At 42.2% G+C, this 19,626-nt stretch overlaps 3 protein-coding genes across 3 annotated transcripts; 2 read left to right on the top strand and 1 right to left on the bottom strand.

Moving 5' to 3' along the window:
- The first annotated feature begins 2,357 nt into the window (after positions 1–2,357).
- On the top strand, positions 2,358–7,973 carry hprt1 (hypoxanthine phosphoribosyltransferase 1). Its single transcript, XM_031857888.1, has 9 exons — positions 2,358–2,607; positions 4,140–4,246; positions 4,820–5,003; positions 5,681–5,746; positions 6,139–6,156; positions 6,237–6,319; positions 6,486–6,532; positions 6,667–6,743; positions 6,871–7,973. Exons 1-9 carry the CDS (start codon positions 2,560–2,562, stop codon positions 6,916–6,918), a joined length of 678 nt encoding a protein of 225 aa, XP_031713748.1. The 5' UTR covers positions 2,358–2,559; the 3' UTR covers positions 6,919–7,973.
- Positions 7,974–8,330: 357 nt separating this feature from the next.
- pabir2 (PABIR family member 2) lies at positions 8,331–14,307 on the top strand. Its single transcript, XM_031857887.1, has 10 exons — positions 8,331–9,734; positions 9,863–9,941; positions 10,038–10,091; positions 10,437–10,480; positions 10,582–10,636; positions 10,978–11,079; positions 11,431–11,516; positions 11,649–11,713; positions 11,848–11,944; positions 12,195–14,307. The coding sequence occupies exons 1-10, from the start codon at positions 9,577–9,579 to the stop codon at positions 12,331–12,333; spliced, it is 879 nt and encodes a 292-aa protein (XP_031713747.1). The 5' UTR covers positions 8,331–9,576; the 3' UTR covers positions 12,334–14,307.
- On the bottom strand, positions 13,389–18,729 carry mospd1 (motile sperm domain containing 1). The gene is made up of 6 exons (XM_031857889.1): positions 18,614–18,729; positions 16,432–16,727; positions 16,244–16,319; positions 15,874–16,109; positions 14,873–15,034; positions 13,389–14,779 (listed from the first exon to the last, which is right to left on the bottom strand). The coding sequence occupies exons 2-6, from the start codon at positions 16,586–16,588 to the stop codon at positions 14,748–14,750; spliced, it is 663 nt and encodes a 220-aa protein (XP_031713749.1). The 5' UTR covers positions 16,589–16,727; positions 18,614–18,729; the 3' UTR covers positions 13,389–14,747.
- Positions 18,730–19,626: the final 897 nt, after the last annotated feature.

Genomic DNA, 19,626 nt, shown 5'->3' with positions numbered 1-19,626 from the left:
TTTTTTACTGTATTTTACAGCTTAGATTCAATGCGTTATGCTGTGTTCCTATTCCATTCATACCAACTATAAAACTCAGATGTATGTACTGTTTTGTACGAAGGGAAATTATGTAATGCGTTAAATGAATCAGTTAAATTGCAAGTTTAGAGTGCCACTGCCTGTTATACTGAACAATTAAGTCAAAATGTATTTTCAGAGACATTCCATTTTCTCCATCTAGACTAATTGATATTTAATGAAAATGAAAGTCTCAACCCGTCCTTTGGACATTCTTCATGTCAAATTTCTAAAGGACGTTTTCAACCCTCTATTCTGCACATGTTAGGCTGCTGTCTGTCAAGAGGGTTATGCAACGCTATTGTTCAACCGCTTTTAAAAGGAATGTCTCTTGATTCCTCCGACATGAACAATTAGACATATTTATAAGCTCCCATTTTAACTAAGGATTTTTAAAAAAGCTTGTAGCAGATCTGCTGTCTTAACACCTGGGTGGGTGTCGGTGGCACTGCTCTGTGGTTTAGGTCCTACTCAATAGAGAGGTGTTTCTGCATTGGCAGGTCAGCTGCAATAGGTGTTCACTGTGGGGTGGGTCCGATTCTCTTATCCATTTATGCTCCACCTTATACACAGAAATAATATCAGTTTCTGTTTTTATGCAGACGACTGAGATCTACCTAAGCTGTGACCCTGCATACAACCATCAGAACAACAAGCTTCATGACGTACGCAAGTGGATGTCACAGAACTTCCTGAAGCTATATGCTGATACAGAGATATTAATCAACGGTCAAGATGGTGCAATCACCCAAATGTTAAACTATCTTGGTTCACTGTCCCATTCAATAACTCATGTTGAAATCATGGTGTCATCTTTGATCAGAACATCGAGATAAACCTATTAAATCAGTGGTTCAATCCTGCTTTCATCATCTCAGAAACATTTCAAGGATTAGACCATTTCTTTGTCCCAGAAATCTGGAAACCTCTGTCCACGTCTCCAGTACTATAGGCGATTATTAGATCGATTATTGTAGCTCCTTGCTCCCTGGCATCAGAAGTATATAGTATATGCATGTATATCAGTTTACAGTATGTTCAGTAGTATAAAAAGCAGCGTAGATTAATATTTTGCAGTAATATTACATGGTACAAAGTGTGTGACCACAAGGTGACAGTGTTTGCAGCAGGGCTTTAAGACTTTAGAATGACCTGCCTGATGAGATCAGGGCTCCAGACTCTGACTCGTCTTTTAAAATTATACTTTTTAACTTTGATTTATTTTATGTCGGTTTTACCCTCTGTGTTTTATTATGTGATTGTTTTTGGGCTTTTAGTTCACTGTAGTCTCTTTGTGTTAAATGTTTTCTATTTTTCATTGTAAATTTGCAACTGTGTTTTGAAAGGTGCTATATAAATAAAGATTTTATTATAATCATTACTATTAAAGTCTCAAAAATTACTTCGAGTTAGTGTATAGTATGGAACTAGGACTTAGCTCAGGTGTCCTCTTCAGGTAGTGAGGGATTTATATAATATATATATATATATATCCTTAATAATATTAGAACTGTGGTAATACTGGCAGTAGTGGTACTCAGATAAAAACATGCTTTTGGTTCACAGCTTAGTTTTACAGATAAAGACGTATGACTGCCCAAAGGTATAGTCGTCGGTGAATACCAGTATGACATGATGTTATAGTGAGTTACCATGAGGCAGCGCCATAATAAGGACGATAGAAGTAACGATATCCAGATGTCCCCCTTGTGCACACCCGTCCCACTCACAGCATTCTAATCAGACACCCAAAAGACAAAGGTTTTTAAATATGTTTTATCCAATCAATTGCTTGATCAGATTCTGTTCATTAATCCCAACATGGAGGTCAAAATGGGATTTTAAAAGCAGTCTATATAATGCCAGGGATAAAATCACTGATATTATTTATTTATTTTCTTGGCCCAAAACTAATGAAATTGAAATAAAGGATACAGGTATCTGCCATCTAAATGCAGGCCGCTGCTCGTTTTTATATCAACAGAATGTTCCCTGAGTTGCATAAAAAGTAAATAATCAGGTATACAGCAGTTTTATTCAGCAGTCCAAAGTTCATGGCAATGAAGAGCCGAGTACACTTCACTTCTGTCAGGCTGGAGGCGGTTAATAAAGCCGCACCTGTACAGCGACAGGAGATAGTGACATCAATGAGCTACATCTACCTAAAGCCGGTATTGTTGCGTTTTAGCGGTTAGAAGTTAGCAGCACGCTTCGCAGCTCGAGCGCCTTTTCCTCCCCACAAGCACGCACGCACGCACGCACACACTGCGGGGTGGGGCTAACCCTGCTCATTCGATTTGCCCGCCGCGCGCCCGCGTCATCATGCACGCCGCAGCAGAGAGACAGTAGAGCCGCAGCCCGGAAAAGGACAGGAGCCTCTTATAGCAACGGCGCTAGCCACCTCCATGTGTGCGCTGCCACAAGGCTGAAGTGTCCGCGGAACCAACCTACAGAGTACGTCTTTTGTCTCCTCTATTTCAAGACCACGGTAGACTACATATGGCGGGGACCGACGCGGATATGGCGACATCCAGCCCCTGTGTTGTGGTAAGTTACCCCCACAACAACCAGCAGAATGAAATGAGAGATAGAAGGTGGTCCCGGGTAGGTTACCACCACTTCAAGCCCACCGGGATGAATAAACACGCTGTACACGGGCAGCCACTGCGGTTGCTAAATATGTTACCCTGACCTTGTCGTTCGTTGTTAATTGCATAACTGTATGCCTCACCTTTGGCAGCACGTTTTTAGCGTACGCTACATAACTGTATGTCCTATGTAGCGTCAGCGTGGCCTGCCCGCGGCCATGGAAACATCACAAACACGCGCTCCGTGCGCCCAGGCGTAGGTGTCGCACGGGAGTGTTTGCGTTCAGGTTGTATTAGTAAATTACACGATTGTACCAAGAAAGCCAGAAACGCACGAGCTGCAAGCAAAGGGGCGTGTCTACAGTTGCGAATGTAATATCATTTCCAATACAACAAGATGAATATTCACGTTCATAAATAAATACTGAAATTTGCAACAACAACAAAAAGTCACACAAAACACAGTTTGGTGTCATTTAAGCTAAAATGGTGTGAAATTTAAAGTTTGGTTGTAATTTCAGTTTGAGTCAGATCACAAGGTCCCCGTGCAAAACATATGCTCAAGTTGACCAGCCACACAATGACCTGTATTGGAATTTAGAAAATAAGTAACCAATGCGCTCTGCTTTACAGGACATTCCCAGCACGTGGCGTGCCAGTGTGTTACTGTCATGGTGGCAGACCCACTGGCAGACACTGTAATTAAGCATTTTTGCTAAAGCGGCATCAAAAGGAAATGTAAAATAATGTTACAGTGGTGTCAACCGTGTACTTTGCTTGTGCGAAGTTCAAGGAGGCCCCTTCCACTGACCTCAGATCAGTTCATTGGGTGTTTGTAGTGTTTGACTTTACATCTTCCCTCACTGAATAACAGATAGCAAGCCCAAAAGTGGAAAACACTCCTTCACATCATGTTTCCACGAGGACATCTGCTCGGTATCAGTTGTTATTTTGGAGGTGAAAGGCTGGAGCCCAAACAGATGGGCATGTTTTTTGTTTTCTTCAAATGCTTTGCTCTAGTTAAACCACGTGTGATCTGAGGACGGGCGCTTTGCGATTCCAGCCTTTTAGTAAAGCGATGACAATTTGTCGACTTGCGAGAATCCAAACTCGCTCTCTTGGTCACTCCCATCATTCCCACAGCACCTCGAGCTCTGCACCGGCTTCCCAGCTGTCGCATGATACCAGTTATGTTGTCTGGGTTCATGTGGCATGAGTTTGAGAATCTTTGGTTAGTATTCACCACCACTGTCTGTTGCTCGCTAAGCTGTACAGAATCAAGCACTGTTCTCAGAGTGGGTGTTCAGTGGCAGAAAAAAAAACATAGAGGCAGTAAAATATACGAAGAGGGAGTCAGTGGGAAAGCAAGACCACCATTGACCCCCCCCCCCCCCCCCTTCCTCCCCCTGTCTCAGATGAGTGTTTTCCGTGTTAGGTAATACCCCAGAGATATATATTTTTTTAACCCCTTTGTCTCATGTTTTATTTCAGATCAGTGATGAGGAGCAGGGGTATGACCTGGACCTTTTCTGCATACCAAAGCACTACTCCACCGACCTGGACAGGGTCTACATCCCACACGGACTCATCTTGGACAGGTGGGTCGCCACGTTTTTTTGGCAGCTTTCAGATAGTGAAAACGGGAGGAATTGTCGGGGTCAACTAAAACTAGAGTTTTAGCGATATGTTCTAAATACGGTGATATGACACCAGATGTCATCTCACCAGACTGCTCTATTATCTGCCTTTACCCACCTAGTCACTATATCCACATTACAGATTATTATTTATGATTCATTTGTGAAAGCACCAATTATATGGAGGTATCTAGTAAAAAATATCTCCAAATTGCCGGGCACTGACGTGGTGGGTTCTCTGAATGATTGATTAACACTGAACAAAGTCAGACAGCGTTTCATATTTTAAGGGATCATATTTTTTCCAGTGGCTTGAAATCCTATTAATTGCCAAGAAGTTTGCACTGCAGTGGAAGTATTTCATTGTTGTACTTGGGAGTGCTGTAGAAATGATAACTATGTCTGCTGACACAAACAAAAAGGAAATGGGAACTACTGCTGAGTGTAGCAGAAAACTGAGCTGAACATTCTCTCTCTCTCTCTCTCTCTCTCTCTCTCTCTCTCTCTCTCTCTCTCCCTCCCACGGGACCCCAGGACAGAGAGACTGGCCAGAGAGATCATGAAGGAAATGGGGGGGCACCACATCGTGGCCCTCTGTGTGCTCAAAGGAGGCTACAAGTTCTTTGCAGACCTTCTAGACTACATCAAGGCCCTGAACAGGAACAGTGACCGCTCCATCCCGATGACAGTGGACTTCATCCGCCTCAAGAGCTACTGCGTAAATATATCCGTTTTTCCTCTTTTGTATTTGCAGTCTGAGACCGCGCCCACATAGGAGACAGGAAGTGTATACCGTTTCATAGCATTGCGTTTAGGAGCATCTCTGTGCTAGGTTACAACAACCAGGTTTCCATCCAAATGTAGCGCCAATATGAACCGAATTTCTAGACAGTCGGTCATTAAACCATTGCAGAGGAAGAGAGTGCAATGAGATGGCGTAATTGAGGAGGTGACTTTAGGAGGAGTCTCCTCATTGGTCCACACAGATCTGATGTGTGTCCATATTTTTGTTGTCTTCAGTGGAGCAGAAGCTTGAGGGACAGATGAGTCACACATGTCACGTCTGTTTCCATTGCACTTTGTCACAGTTTATTTTCAGTGATACTCCAACTTTTCCACCTCTGCCAAACCTAAAAACTGAAAACAGTTCATTGTAAAATGTCCCTGTGACGTACAAAATGTGTTTTGGTGAGGAACACTGAATGTAAATTTGTACATTTTGATGTATAACGTAAAAATAATTATATAATATGCAATAAATCAAGCTTCTTTTTTTTTTTTTTTTTTTTTTTTAAATCAACCACCATGTTGTCCAGTTTGTTCCTTGATCCACTCTCTGCACCGCTCCAATATATAAGGTGAAGTCTCACATGTCCACTTCATTGTTATCCTCAGAACGACCACTCGACAGGAGAAATCAAAGTGATCGGTGGAGATGACCTGTCCACATTGACAGGCAAGGTGAGAAATATGGAGGGCAGCATGACTCAAACATTGTGATCAATACTTGTAATAATTCTAACTTAAAACTAAATGAACTTGAAATGACAAACAGATGTGACTCCTGTTGTACATCATATCGTATCTCACTGTCCGTTGCCCCCATTTTAGACATAAACTGACATTTTCAATGACCTGCTAATTATTAGCTGATTAATAGTTTTGCAAACAAGTTAGTGGATTAGGATTATGAAAAATGAAGGTGGTGATTATCAATGATTATTGAGCAAACCCAATGCTTTCATGTAATGACTTAAAGACTTGTGTCTCTTGAGTTCACTTGCACACTAAGATGAAATGTACCCAGACCTCTGTTTCTCACTGATGTCATCCTTCTCGTCTCTTTCACACAGAACGTCTTGATTGTGGAGGTACGTACCAATGTTGTCTTCTTCAGTAAAGTCTTTCTATTCCAGGACTAATATCATGTTCTCTCATGCTGTGTTTTAAGGATATTATCGACACAGGGAAGACAATGAAGACGTTGTTGCAACTCCTCAAACAGTACAATCCCAAAATGGTTAAAGTAGCAAGGTACTTTGAGCACACGTATCTCATGGAATCATGTGACGATGATGATAAACACATTGCTTTTTTTCTGGCTGTTTCGTAAGACATCGTGGTGGTTTTCACTGAAAGGCTGTTTCTTGTCGTAGCTCGCAGTGTTATGATTGATGATCAGCTGTGTTTCTGTCCCCAGTCTGCTGGTGAAGAGAACACCAAGAAGCGTCGGCTACCGACCCGATTGTGAGTTCAAGACAACGCATGTCTTTAGGCTATTTGTGAAATGTATAGTTAGTGCAATGTGCTGAGGATGTGCATACCTTCATTTCAGTGTTGTGAGTTCATCCCTAGCTGATTTATTGGCCCGTTTGTTTCAGTTGTTGGATTCGAGGTGCCCGACAAATTTGTGGTGGGATACGCGCTAGACTACAACGAGTACTTCAGAGATCTAAATGTAAGTATTTGAGATGGATGAAGAAAACGTGATGAGTGAAGTAGCTCACGTACTCATTAGAGTTCCTATAAACAGTTTGTACCTGTGTGTTAATGCAATAGCACTCATTGGTCCTTTTCTGTTTCAGCATATCTGCGTCATCAGTGAGTCAGGGAAGGAGAAGTACAAGGCATGAAGAGCACTTCGTCGTGATTTTTAACCTTAGGTTATATCTCCCCTTTTGCTGTCCGTTTGATATTTTATCACTTTATATTCGTGTCGTCAAAAATAATCGGCCTGCTCGGGGTCCCTGAGGACACAGCTGGAGTGATCACTCTGTTTTTTTAGCAAACACAGATTCAACCTTTGAGAGAATTGATTGCCTTTTAGATGGAACCACGTCTGGGTGAACCAGCATGGAGCCGAGCTTCGCCTGAAATTAGTATAATGCTTCTATGCCCCCACGCCGATTCATTCTTTTTTTATTAAAGCAATGATGTAATTTATTCAGAGCAACGCTGATGGCTTTAAGGACAATATTGTGCCACATTGATTTGACAACCTCTCATGAAATGAAATATTTTTTTATTGTAATTCTACTTTTACCTTTAACTAGTAATAGCTGTTTAATGGGCACTCTTAAAGATGATTTTACATTTTCTTGACATCTGTATGCATATTTTGGGACAAAACACATTTCTGTGCTAACGTGTGAGTCATAAGATTTTCTTAAGATAGATTGTGATAGAAAGTAAATGTTGGCTGTTGTCCCTAATTACACACACAGATGATATGAAGAAGATGAAATATCCTCTTATTTATGAGTATTAATGTAATCTTTGTCTTTTATGTTACACAAAGAAGTTTGATGCACGAAGGCTTTGTTCACACAGATCTTACTTCTGCTGGAAAATACGTATAGTGTGCAGATGTGTAAATGTTCAATGGATACTTAAGTTTAAGTTAAAAGTTATTCAATCATTTAAAATACGTCAGTTGTATTTACTTTTCATTGAATAAGAAACAATTTAAATAGATGTAAACCAGTCGACTGAATTTTTCAATACCGGTCATTAAATGTTGACACGCCTCCTCTGACTACAGGATTTCACTGCATGCTTTGTGTACAATATTACACCAAATACTTGTAACATTGAAATCATCTGTGGCCAATCAATATATAGGAAATACTTTCTGAGATCAAAAGGTTTTACAGTTGACTGAAATAAATACCTGCTGGATGCCATTTTACTTTTTGAACAAATGGTGATTACTAAGCATATTTGTGTCCCGTTTGCTGTGTGTCCAATAATGCAACATTATTTGAGATTGTTGTCAAATATATTTTTTGACTATTTTATACTGATAGAGCATGGGTGCTTTGCAAATCAAGACAACTTGATTATGGGAATACCATTGTTTATTGATCATCTTATTTATGTAATTGATGAAAACACCAAACATGTACTGGCCTATGCTTGATAAATGCTTTCATATGCTTGTTTTAATCTGATTCATATTAAATCAATGCTTGTTGACTGCTGCTTACACTTAACACTGGGTTAGTCAGTTCAGACACTATACTGTTAACATTCTGAGTAGAGTTAATGGGAAAAATACATCTTCAAAAAAATTCAAATGTGCCATTATAATAAGTAGTATAAAGTTATTTGACAATGGCGATTGGACAATGGATGGTTATGAACAGTGGCGTGATAGGCTGCTGTAAATAAACTATCTGCATCGGGCCTCCTGCGAGCGAAGCTGTGAGAAGACCAGGTAAAAACATTTGATGGAGCTACTCGTGTGATGAAACATTGTACTACTGACGATGCACATGGAGAGAATGTAAAAGTATACTCGGGAACCAGACGCAGTTCTCCACATCCCGCCTGAGCATGCCGGCAAATGAAGCTGTTTCATTGGACGTCCTGCTAACGTTAAAGGGGGCGTGAGGTTGCTGCTAGCGGCTAACCTAGCTGCTGTGTGATCATCTGGGACCTGGTTCATTCTTGGCGGCGCCCTGCAGAAAAGAAACGATGCTATTGTAGAACAGGTCATATTTACAATATACGATGTTTAGTTTACTTATTTGAGCCCTAGAAGCTACCGGGCTGACGAACTGGAACATATAGTTAGTGAAGTGTTGCCTCGGCCTCCTGTGGACATGGCGTTATGGCTATCGGCGTTAATGCTAACTTAGCTAGTTAGCCTAGCAGGCTGGGCTGTTAGCTGCGGATGGAACAAGGTAGCGGGAAGCGTAGCACAGCACTAGTTTACATTAGCTAGACTCGCGTTGTGAGAATCTCTTTACTTCAGCCTCGTCAGACTAACGTTAACGTCATCCACGTTAAGACGTGAGGCGAACATTGGCTTTGCAATTAAAGTAAGTAGCTCGTGAGTTTAGCTAACGATAGCTCATTTAACGCGCTAAACATGCAGTGCTAGTTTAGCATAGTAGCGTCTCAGTCGTGCTCAGTTTCTGCCTTGCAACAGCAGACTAACAGGTCGGTAGCTAGCAGTTACCGGGCATTGTGCGGTATGTAGCTATGGCATGCTAACCATCCATCAGGGAAGTTTGAGACTGGTCATAACGTTACAGGCAACGTTTGCGCAGACCAGTTCTGACTGATAACATAGTCGTGGTACGCAGAACTGATAAAGATAGCGTCGTTGTGAGTAATATCCAGGGTTAATTAGCTTCAACACAGGAGTCGTAGACCGGGGCCTTGCAGATTGCAGTGAGTTAGCGACATTTCGTCGTATTGAGGATGTTTGTTCAAAGCGTGTAAAGTTAGCGAAGTTTGGAGAGCAACAATGTAACGCCACTGAGCTGGTTAGCCATTTTGATTTGATGAATTGGTGGCGGGCTGCGTTGGCTAGCAAAATGAACAATTCAGGAGTCTCTCCACAAGAAACGATGGAACTGGATCTGGAAATCCCGTCTTCTCTAGTTCAGACCGACGGACACCTAAGACGATCCAACAGTGCACCCATGATAAATGGCTTGAGGTTTCTACAACATTGCTGCATAGTATTTCAGTGACCGTGTTTGTCCTTATTCCACACACAATGAAGTAACCACACTTACAGTGACCTCTTGCTGAGAAGACACATGGTTGGTCTGTTTGTCATTGCAGTGATAACTCCCAGGTGTTCCAGAGAGAGGTCCTGCGTAGCCGGAGAAATAGCACTACGGTTGTCAACAGGCCGAACATGGTACCAGACTTCAAACACATGTTCACTCAAGTACCGTGTGTCTGAATCTGAATCTGCATTGAATGTTCTCCTCTCTGCTCGCGTCCTCCTTCGCAGGTCCCTTCATCACCTATTCGCGTCCCCAGCACCAGACTTCATCAGATAAAACAAGTAAGGAAGGGAAGCGTTGGTTTTCGACACCTTTTTGGAGATGTTTCATGATTAAAGGCAGCATGTCAGACCACTGTCTCCCTCTCGAGCCATAGTGTCTTAAATGTCTTAAAACACATGCTAGAGGAACACTGTTTGGAGTCCACAGGGCCATCGATCTTAAAGAGTTGATCATTTGGTAGTATCGGACTCCTACAGATAAAACAGTGGCTCTGATGCGATGGCATGAGAGAATAATGCCTAGTTCTTACGTTTAATATCTGTTTGTAGAATATATATAATATGCTCGGATGACTTGTTGAATCCAGACCGTGTAACCATTAACCTTCTGGTGTGCTCCTGCAGGAGGAGGGTGTAGACGTGATGAACAGGGAAACTGCTCATGAGCGGTAAGCTGTGTATTTATGAATGCAGTTTGGCGGATAAAGAGATTTAGTTTGAATTATTACTTCTGAGTCGCACTCACTTATTCCTTTTTGTTTTCACACAGGGAGATCCAAGCCGCCATGCAAATGAGCCAGTCCTGGGAAGAAAGTCTCAGCCTGGTAAAGATCGTCTCTTCATTTCCTCCCCCGACCTGTGTTGTTGCCATGTTCTGTTGTTTTGAAACCTTGAGAGTCGGCTCTGTTTTGCCTTCACTCTGCATGTTTTTGGCCTCGAGCCATCGATGGCCGCTCCATCTCAGTGGAGAGTGGACCAGCACAAACATGCTAGATTAACAGTGGAAACACTTGGAGTTAACAGGGCCACCAGTCTTTCAAGGTCAGGCTGAGTTGGTAGTATAATACTCCGACACTCTTTTCTTTTTGAATGCTTTTCACGTCCTCACTATGTAGTACTGTAGAGATGTGACACATGTGTTTGGTACTTGTGTGTGTGTTCTCAGAGTGACAATGATTTGGAGAAGTCCGCGTCTTCGTCTCCAAAGCGCGTCGACTTTGTCCCCGTGTCGCCTGCACCGTCTCCGACCAGAGGGATTGGAAAAAAGGTAGGTCTGACCTCCGCACGGTTCCATGCACATGACCTGATTAGACTGTGAACGACCAGATGAAGGAAGCGGTTGAAGCATTTTCACGGTTTGTGGTCACTTGATTCTCCTAACGACTTGCAATCAGAGCGATGACTGGAAGCCTGAGGCAGGAAGCAATTTATTGGCAGCAGGAAGAACACAAATATTTCTTCCATTTGAGTTTAAACTGTTTCTTTCGTGCAAGCCACTCCAGTGTTTGTGTGTAGTAACACTTCATTGCATTTGATTCATTCGCTTTTTTTGCCGCGTATTTTTGTGGGAGGGAAAAGTAAAAAACTAATCGGTGTTTTCTTAATTTCTTGCAAGCAGCAGTGTTTCTCTCCGTCACTACAAATCCTAGTGAGCAGCAATGGCCTCACACCCAGCCCGATCCCCAGCCCAACGCGCCGCTTCAGGTGAGCAACGAGTCGTAACTCTGTAACGTACTGGTGTTACTTTAGTCTCGCTCTAAATAAATGTGTTTGAGAGTACTGATTGGGACTGAATGTCAAAATCTAGTGGTTTGACAGTGTTATTTCTGTTCTTAGCCGACGGAGTCAAAGCCCGATCAACTGCATCAGAGCCAGCATACTTGGGCCAATGAAACGCAAAGGTGAGGTCCCACACAAAGCTCCACTGGATGCTTTGAGAATGTTTTCTCTTATATAATTTATATGACACCACAAGGGCCACTTCATTTATGGATAGAAGTGATCTCTAAATGCCAGAGTCCCTTTACCTCTGCAGGTGAGATGGAGACAGAGAGTCAGCCTAAGAGGCTCTTCCAGGGCACCACCACCATGCTGTCCTCTGACATCTCCAGCCTGTCAGAGCTCAGTTCCTGGTAAGACTCAGTGGATCAACAAAACAATGATTATGATGATCTGTACAAAAAATGAATATAACAAACCAACTTTAAATATAGTTTTCAGGTCATTGACTCGAATTGGAGTGTTTTCTATTTAGATTCATTCATTTATAGTACTAAATATTACAGTAATGGAATTAAATGTGAGGTTTTCATCGGCTCTCTCCCGCACAGTGAAAGTATTGAAGCCTTTAGTCTTACTGAACTTGCCTTTTTTTCCTTTCAGCCACTCTCCAGATTTGCTGGACGGCAGCCTCAGCAGCGTCAGCTCCTCCACAGACTCGCCGGGCAAAATGGAGGGAGTGTCGCCTTCCTCGTCCAGCAATTCGCCCTTCGCTTCCCTCCAGGATCTGTCCCCAAAGTGAGCACGGCTTAGCGAGAGACACTGTAAAGGACCGGCGCCAAAAAAGTCTCCCTTTAGAGAACAAAGTTCCCTTCTCAGACCCTCCTCTCCGTGTTTGTGTCCGAGCGGCTGTTTTCATGGCTACATTTCGGAGGGTCTAGGTATGTTTTTAATTAAGGGAACGAAAGCCATGGATGAGTTTGAGTGTGGAAGGCCTAGCGTGACTAGGAGTCACTGAAGACACTGTGAGCACCAGCTGCTAGTAGAGGATCTTGGATGGTGCTTGGCTTCGTTGTGATAGTGTTCATAAGTGGCTATGCTTTTTGTCAGACCAGTTCCCCTCACTGGAGAGACATTGAGCACTGGACATAAAAAAAGAAGACAATTTGGATGTGTAGGCTACGTGTTCTGTCTTTGTGCTGGAGAACGTCGGTCCACCGGCCTTTTTGTATTTACACAAGTCTGCAGATTTTGTAAGAAAATCTTTAACTTATTGTTTTCCTGCTCTGTTTGTAATTATGTACATATTAACCGTGTCGGATGTCGTACATAGTTTTTAAGTTTGTGACCGGCTGTGAGGTGAATGTGCGCACAGGTCTTACGCAGCAGAAGTTTTCTTTGTAAAGGAACAAACTACTTTGGGGCTACACCTGTGGGGATTTACTTACTGTTTAACTGTAAGAAGTTGTGTTTTCAGAAGATTTTTCTTCATATTTTTACGATATAGGAGATTTTTAACGGTGGGGATTTTTTTTTTTCTTTCATTTTGGCTTTCATGCCCCCCTCTCCCTGTGACTTGCTGCAACTTTTATTGCCTAGTATGAACGATTCATGCACCTGCAGTTGGAACGTGGATGGAAAAGAAGATGCTCGTCACTGTGCTCTCAACACTAAAGGTTCCTCTGTATCCTGTGTTTTTGTAGATAAGCAGAGTATAGAAACTATTTTCTTTCTACTGGGGGAATGTTCTTATTTATGGAGGGGGGGGGGGGGAGAAAGAAGTTTATTATAAGAATCGGACGGCGATGAATTTCTCACCATTTGTGTTGTCGTTTACAGCTAATCAGCACAAACAAAAATGGCACCGCCGCATTGTGAGGGAAGAGACTGCTGTGGTTACTTTTATTCAAATAGCTTTTTGCACAGGATGCACAATCCTGTGATGTTTCAGCCCGTGTGTAAGCAGGGCAGAAGCGAAACTTGACTTTGTCGTAAAACATGATCCAAGAGTGCAGTATGTAGAGGTAAAGCCTGTACTGCCAATTTTGTATTTCTTTTTGCACCTAAATTAGCTTTGAACTGTCATGGCCCCGGTGTCCATATCCCCTGTGTAACTCATACATATGAACCCTTTCAAGGCTCTGTCGCCATTAACGTGTATGTAAAAAAAAGAGAGGGCGCCCTTTTAACTTAAAGACGTGTGGCTGCAGTTATTTTTATTTTTTAAACAGTCTTTTCCCTCGATATACAAAGCAGTCAGCCTGCCCTGCTGTAAAGATATTTGATATTTTCTGTCGTCTTATGAAGTGTTCAGGGCATGAATTCAGCAAATCTTCTACTGTGTGACTGCAATGGAAAGGCTGCAATCTGCCACGCTGGCTCACAACTTGGCTGTGCTCGTGTCTTTTTGTGATTGCAACTGTGGCGGACGTCAGGACTAAATAAATTATTTCTTTATTACGAGCGTGAAGCTGTTTTGAATGTTCCAAGGAGAATCTTTTGTCCTTTTAGCACTAAAACACATTACTGAAGGATAGTGTCATTTCTAAACCTCAACCAACTTGTAAGGTACACAAAATAACCTGATCTCATTTTATACCAGACAGCTGTATTGAGCCTTTTATTACACGTACATGTGTAGCATTGATGTAGCGAACAAACCACTATCTTCACAAGAAGGTTTCTGATTTGGTGACGTGTGAAAGTATCTTTAAAAACTCAACCAGATAAAGTGTCCACACATGCAAATGACTGCATTTAGTCCTCGGCGTCTATACTGAAAATGCTTCAAAGCATGAATATAATGATGGTTACAGGTCGATACCACAACGTTGTAATGGCTTTATATACACATGTATAATGTTTGCATGTAGGTTCCTTCACACTCGAGTTAATCATAGTCTGGTACATAACGGCAACAGAAACACGGACACGGGGAGTATGAGCTCAAACAACACTTTGAATGGCCTCGTGTTTCCTGTCTCTACCGTTCTTTAGACCGACACACTGGGGGTCTCCATTTGCGTCGGTTCAGTTTGCGTACAAACACAAATACGTGGATTTGAAAACAAGTATACTAAAATGTATTTTGCACGGGGCGGAGCCAGCTGAGTAAGTACCACGACCCGTCCGCTGTACTCGTTGAAGCGTAGCAGAGCCTCCAGGGTGTGAGGGTGTTCTCTCCGTCTTTGGATCATTTCCCCTCCTCTCAGCACTTCATGTGCGTAGAATGACCATCGTAAGAAGACCTAAAATATAACGAGAAAACATTCTAGTTCACAATTCACTTATTTCTTTTATTTTAAACAAATTACGCAACCTCATTTCTTATTTTTGCTCACCGAGAACATAAGCAGCTACAAGTTTCTTGTTAATACTTAAGTGGAGGTAGACAGGCACAGTAAAGTCTTGCTCCCCCAGGGTTGGGAGCATCAGGGCGGCCATACACACCAGCCCAAGCAGCACCGTCAGCAGGCTGGGGCCCCCAGCAGCAGGACGGCTCTCTGTTAGGCGCACACACACACACACATGCACATAAACCCAGTGGTTAACAAGCGGATTTAAAAGGATGTAAACAAAGACCGGAATCATTAACGCGTTAAGTGTGTGATACTTTGTGTGGCTCTGAGCCACGAGAGCACATTGGTTACTACCAGAGACATGAATCTGTAATAATGGGACAGCAGTAAATAGTGTATTTGTTGGGGGACTATTTTCTGTCGCGGATTTAGTTCACTACTTGGCTGCAGGACGGTGCATGTGAGATTGGCTCAAAATAAACTACAGTGTGTGTGCATGGTAATGCAGCACTGATGTGCTTTTAATAGATAGTGGACAACAATACACACACGTCAGGCTTTGGATACACAAACGGTATATGTCGATAAGATCAATTTGCTGTTGGTTGCTCTTTTCACCAGATGTGTTGACAATACAAGATATATTGCAAATCATCAGATTATCCTTTAACACATTTAAGAATTTTAGAGAGCGGGAAGGAGCTATAGCTTAAGAACGTTTCAGCTAAACAACCCAAGATAGGGTTAATGACACTGAAGCTGATGTAATGTAACTATGTAAATCATGATATCAGCAAAAAATACATGCTAAACACCTACCTATCATGCTGCAAGATCAAATGTGAAGGTGATCGCAACCTGTGTGTTGTTATTGTCACTTTTTTTTTTTTTAAATACTAGAGGCGAGTAGTCAGTTATGTTCACAGACCACAAAAAGCAATGTAAAGCATTGTAAAGTGTCCAGTGAAAAGTTCCTGAACTTTAAGTTTATAAGCATCTGGCTCCATCTAGTGGTAAAACCACACAACGGCCCTTCGCCCTACCTGTCGGACACGCAGCAGTCTGCTCGAAAAACTCGCTGACCGCAAACTGCTCTTTAAGTCGGCGCTCCTCATCTTGGAAGCGGGGGCTGGGCGGCTCCTGCGAGGCTGAGGGGCGGAGCGTGGCCGTCACCTCTTTGTGGCCCAGGGCTTTCCTCTGACTCTGCTCCGACACCTGCAGTCGGAACTTGTCGTACACCCCATAGTGGCACGCGCGCACATCTCTGTGTCGGATTACTCTGTTGTGGACACGAGAGAGTTAGATTGACTCCTCGCACGGCCAGATGGGAAAGTCGGGCTGTACAAAACAACCACCTGACTTCAAAAAAGATAACAGTCAAATTTGCCCAAGAAACCTAAAAGTCAAACTCACATGTCGACACAGCACTGTGGCTTGACTGCTCCAGTGGCATCAACCACAGTGTATTTGTTTGGCGCTGTGCACAGCACTGATAAAGAGAAGGGAAAAAACGCACGCACACACACTGGTTATCTACATTATCTGGTGTTTTGATCAAAAAAACAAACCCAAATGGCTCGTGTTTTACCCTGCACACTGACCTTTAAACTTGAGGGCGAACTCATAGGGGTTGTAGAGGGTGAGCACCTGCTTGTGAGATGTCTGCTCATCGGCGTAGAAGATGAGCTCAGTGGGGAACACGAACACGGGAAGGCTTCCCTCCACCAGCTCAGGCTGTCGATGCTGCTGCTGCTGCATTGGCTCCAGCTGAGCTCGTCCCCTTCCCCGTCCACGGTCTGCCTGGGCCCCCCCACCCCTCTTGCCACGAGCTATCACGCTGTGTAGACTCCCTTTAGGTGGAAACGGCACTTCCCGCTCTCATCGCCACAATGCGTTACTGTGAAGAGACACAAGTGAGGAATGATAAGAGGCCCTGGCATGCCACTTATTTACATTTTGTGACACTTGTTCCAATACATTTCATGAGGAAATATTGTATTTGTTATTCCATGTATGCATCCAGCAGCTGTTGTTTACTTTGCACCTGAATGTTTTGCATGAGACAAATACAATAAAGCTCATTTAATTCCCTTCCAAGGATTCAACTACAGCCCAACTGATACTGAGGCCAATACTACCATTGATATTTAAGAGTTTAACAAATGTAATCACTATAGGCTATTTTAATGGTGCTAATGATAAGTTATGTAATTCTGACACCGTTTTATATTCCCCTCAAATATGTAACCAATTCCACTGCCCTGGTAAAAAAAAAAAAAAGAAGGTTCAACAGCCCTTTAATTTCCCAAGAACCAACGTGTCAGTGAAGCAGCTTGTGCCCTTCTACCACTGATCTATAGAGTGTACTGACATGTTGTATTACATTATGGTATGCCAACTGTTCAGGAGAAGACAAAAGAGCTCTCCAGAGAGTCAAAAACACAGCCCAGAAAATAATTGGACATCCCTTGCTTACAGAGATCATCTTCTGATCACGCCACCTCCTCAGAGGCAGCAGCATTCTGGAGGATGCAACTCACCCCGATCTCTTCTCTCTGCTGCCGTCTAGAAGGCGCTACAGGGTATTTAAGGACTACACGTCCGGGCTCAAAAACAGTTTCGACCCAAGAGCCATCCTTGAACTGAACACCTCAAAAGTCCCCCACCACCACCAATATAATCACACCCCCACACCACAGGACTAGAGCTGAAATAGCTAAAAATGAAGAAATGTGCAATACCTGTATACCTGCAATGATATATCTATAAAGTGGAATAGTACCTGTATATGTCTCTTCTGTTATCTATTGATAAAGCACTTCTACTGCATTTTTTAAATATGTCATTGTGTCACTATGGCAGGTGCATGTGAGGAGTGCTAAATGTGCAGTTTTTGCACAGCAAATTTTGTTGTACACTGTGCAATGACAATAAAGGCATTACATTTATCTGCATTCATCACTTCTTGTTACTCATTGAAGAGCATACATACTAATACATTTGTCCGAACTGCACACTTAATTGCCAACATATATTTCTTTAAACTAACTAAACTTTGAATGCAGGACTATTTTGTAATATAATCTATACATTAAGTATTTGGATGTTGTTGTTTTCAGCCAGAGGAGTATAATTGAATAAGGGTAGAAGGCAGGCCGGATCAATTTAAGTTCATGGAACTTACTGAAGTTCAAAATGGCAAACATTAGAAAGTAAACTCGATGTGGCTGGTCACGTGCCCTGGTGTGTTTACATGGTTAGGGTAGAGCTCAAGGAACCGGTCTCGTGGTGTTGCAACACATTTTGTACTCAATGTACACACTCAAAAAAAACATCATATTTGTAGCAACATAGCTTTAACATCAGTCAGGTAGTTTTGTACTAACTTTGCCCTCTTGGTATTCGTATTTGGATAAGGTGTAAGCTAACTTGTAAGCTACCTTAAACTGCAGTGTAATCATAGGTGACAACGTAATGAGGGCTTTTTGCAAGTGTATTGGTTATATATTTAGCAAGAGGGACATTTAGGACAAATCAACCATATAACCTCTCTAACGTAATTCTACAGTTTGGCTGCATTTGTTAGCTCTGACACTGTAATAACACGTAGCTATGGTGTAATGCTAACGCTGTAACGTTACATAGTGTTAGCGTTAGCTAGCGTTAGCCGGCTAGGAAACCCCCAGATGTTAGCCAATAGCCACTTAAACGTTGTCCGCCCGCCGTGTCATCGCAGAAAATAAAACACAGTTGTTTCATGTCAAGACAGAACTGAGAGCTTACCTTGTTGTCAGCACACGGGTTCGTATAACGCTGGTGCTTCTGTTCCCACCCTGTTGTTGTTTCTCTTCAGCCTTCTTTTCTTTGTCAATAATATACCGCAGACCTCGCAGTGCATGCTGGGAAGGCGGAGGGCGAAATGCGTGCAAGACGTCAACAAAGCAGACGTAAAGTGCTCCAAGCAAGGCGTAAGATGTTTGTAATAACTTAATGTACGCGTATTAACGCAGTAAACAAATACAAATTCAGTTAGGCTCTATTATATAATACTTTTGAGGTATTAACTGATTTATAGGTATTGGTAATCATATAATAAGTATCATAAGTAGCTAAAAATTGTGATCAAATATAGCTACTTTAGGCTATATACTCAACTAGATTGAAGTGCTATGCTTTTGTTTATCAGGCTATTTCACCTTGCACAGACAGAGAAAAGTAAAAGCCTTCAGTAGGTTGATGTTGAATCGCCTTTGCATGAAAAAAACATCCGCCATCCAAACTGATTTTCCGTGCAGCACATAAAATAAGAAAAGCAAGTTCAGTGTTATATGTACATTGTAAGCAGATACACCTTTGTGGGAAAGATAAGGCTCATCTGGAGGTAGGCATTATGTCTGGGTTTGGGTACTGTGACTTTCCACTGACCTTTAAATCTATGAGGCATTTATTCTAACCTCTTTTAATACAAAGTTTCAACGTATAATAAACATACGTTTCATTGTCATTTGTACAATACTGGTAAGCTATTTGATTACGTGTTAAAAGAGCATATCAAGAAGACCCTTAATGTAACAGCGATGCTGCCCTCAAGTGCTGTCGGATTTATTACTCATCATGAGAGCACATGCGGATCGGGTGGTACCTTTTATGGTTTTAGAGGCTTGATTGTGTAAGCGACTTTTCCACTGTTGTATTTCCTCTCTAATATGGATTTAAGGGTCTATTTGAACTTTTATATATGTGTATTTTCTATCTCTATTGACTTTTCTTTGTGTATCTAGTTTTTAACCTAAAAG

This window comes from Anarrhichthys ocellatus, unplaced genomic scaffold (genome assembly GCF_004355925.1).
Source record: "Anarrhichthys ocellatus isolate YVR2014 unplaced genomic scaffold, GSC_Weel_1.0 scaffold19, whole genome shotgun sequence".
Taxonomy (NCBI): Eukaryota; Metazoa; Chordata; class Actinopteri; order Perciformes; family Anarhichadidae; genus Anarrhichthys; species Anarrhichthys ocellatus.
Note: the sequence above shows the minus strand (reverse complement) of the source record. Positions and strands in the feature narration are given on the sequence as shown.

Bases quoted from the DNA above. Each gene is read 5' to 3' on its own strand.
- hprt1 (XM_031857888.1), top strand. From the start codon at position 2,560: ATGGCGGGGACCGACGCGGATATGGCGACATCCAGCCCCTGTGTTGTG. The intron at 5,004-5,680 runs GTAAATATATCC...TGTTATCCTCAG, and splicing joins TCCGCCTCAAGAGCTACTGC to AACGACCACTCGACAGGAGA. The intron at 6,320-6,485 runs GTACTTTGAGCA...TTCTGTCCCCAG, and splicing joins AAAATGGTTAAAGTAGCAAG to TCTGCTGGTGAAGAGAACAC.
- pabir2 (XM_031857887.1), top strand. From the start codon at position 9,577: ATGAATTGGTGGCGGGCTGCGTTGGCTAGCAAAATGAACAATTCAGGA. The intron at 10,092-10,436 runs GTAAGGAAGGGA...GTGCTCCTGCAG, and splicing joins GACTTCATCAGATAAAACAA to GAGGAGGGTGTAGACGTGAT. The intron at 11,945-12,194 runs GTAAGACTCAGT...TTTTCCTTTCAG, and splicing joins CTGTCAGAGCTCAGTTCCTG to CCACTCTCCAGATTTGCTGG.
- mospd1 (XM_031857889.1), bottom strand. From the start codon at position 16,588: ATGCAGCAGCAGCAGCATCGACAGCCTGAGCTGGTGGAGGGAAGCCTT. The intron at 16,110-16,243 runs GTGAGTTTGACT...TGTCCACAACAG, and splicing joins CCACAGTGCTGTGTCGACAT to AGTAATCCGACACAGAGATG. The intron at 15,035-15,873 runs GTAGGGCGAAGG...TGCGCCTAACAG, and splicing joins GACTGCTGCGTGTCCGACAG to AGAGCCGTCCTGCTGCTGGG.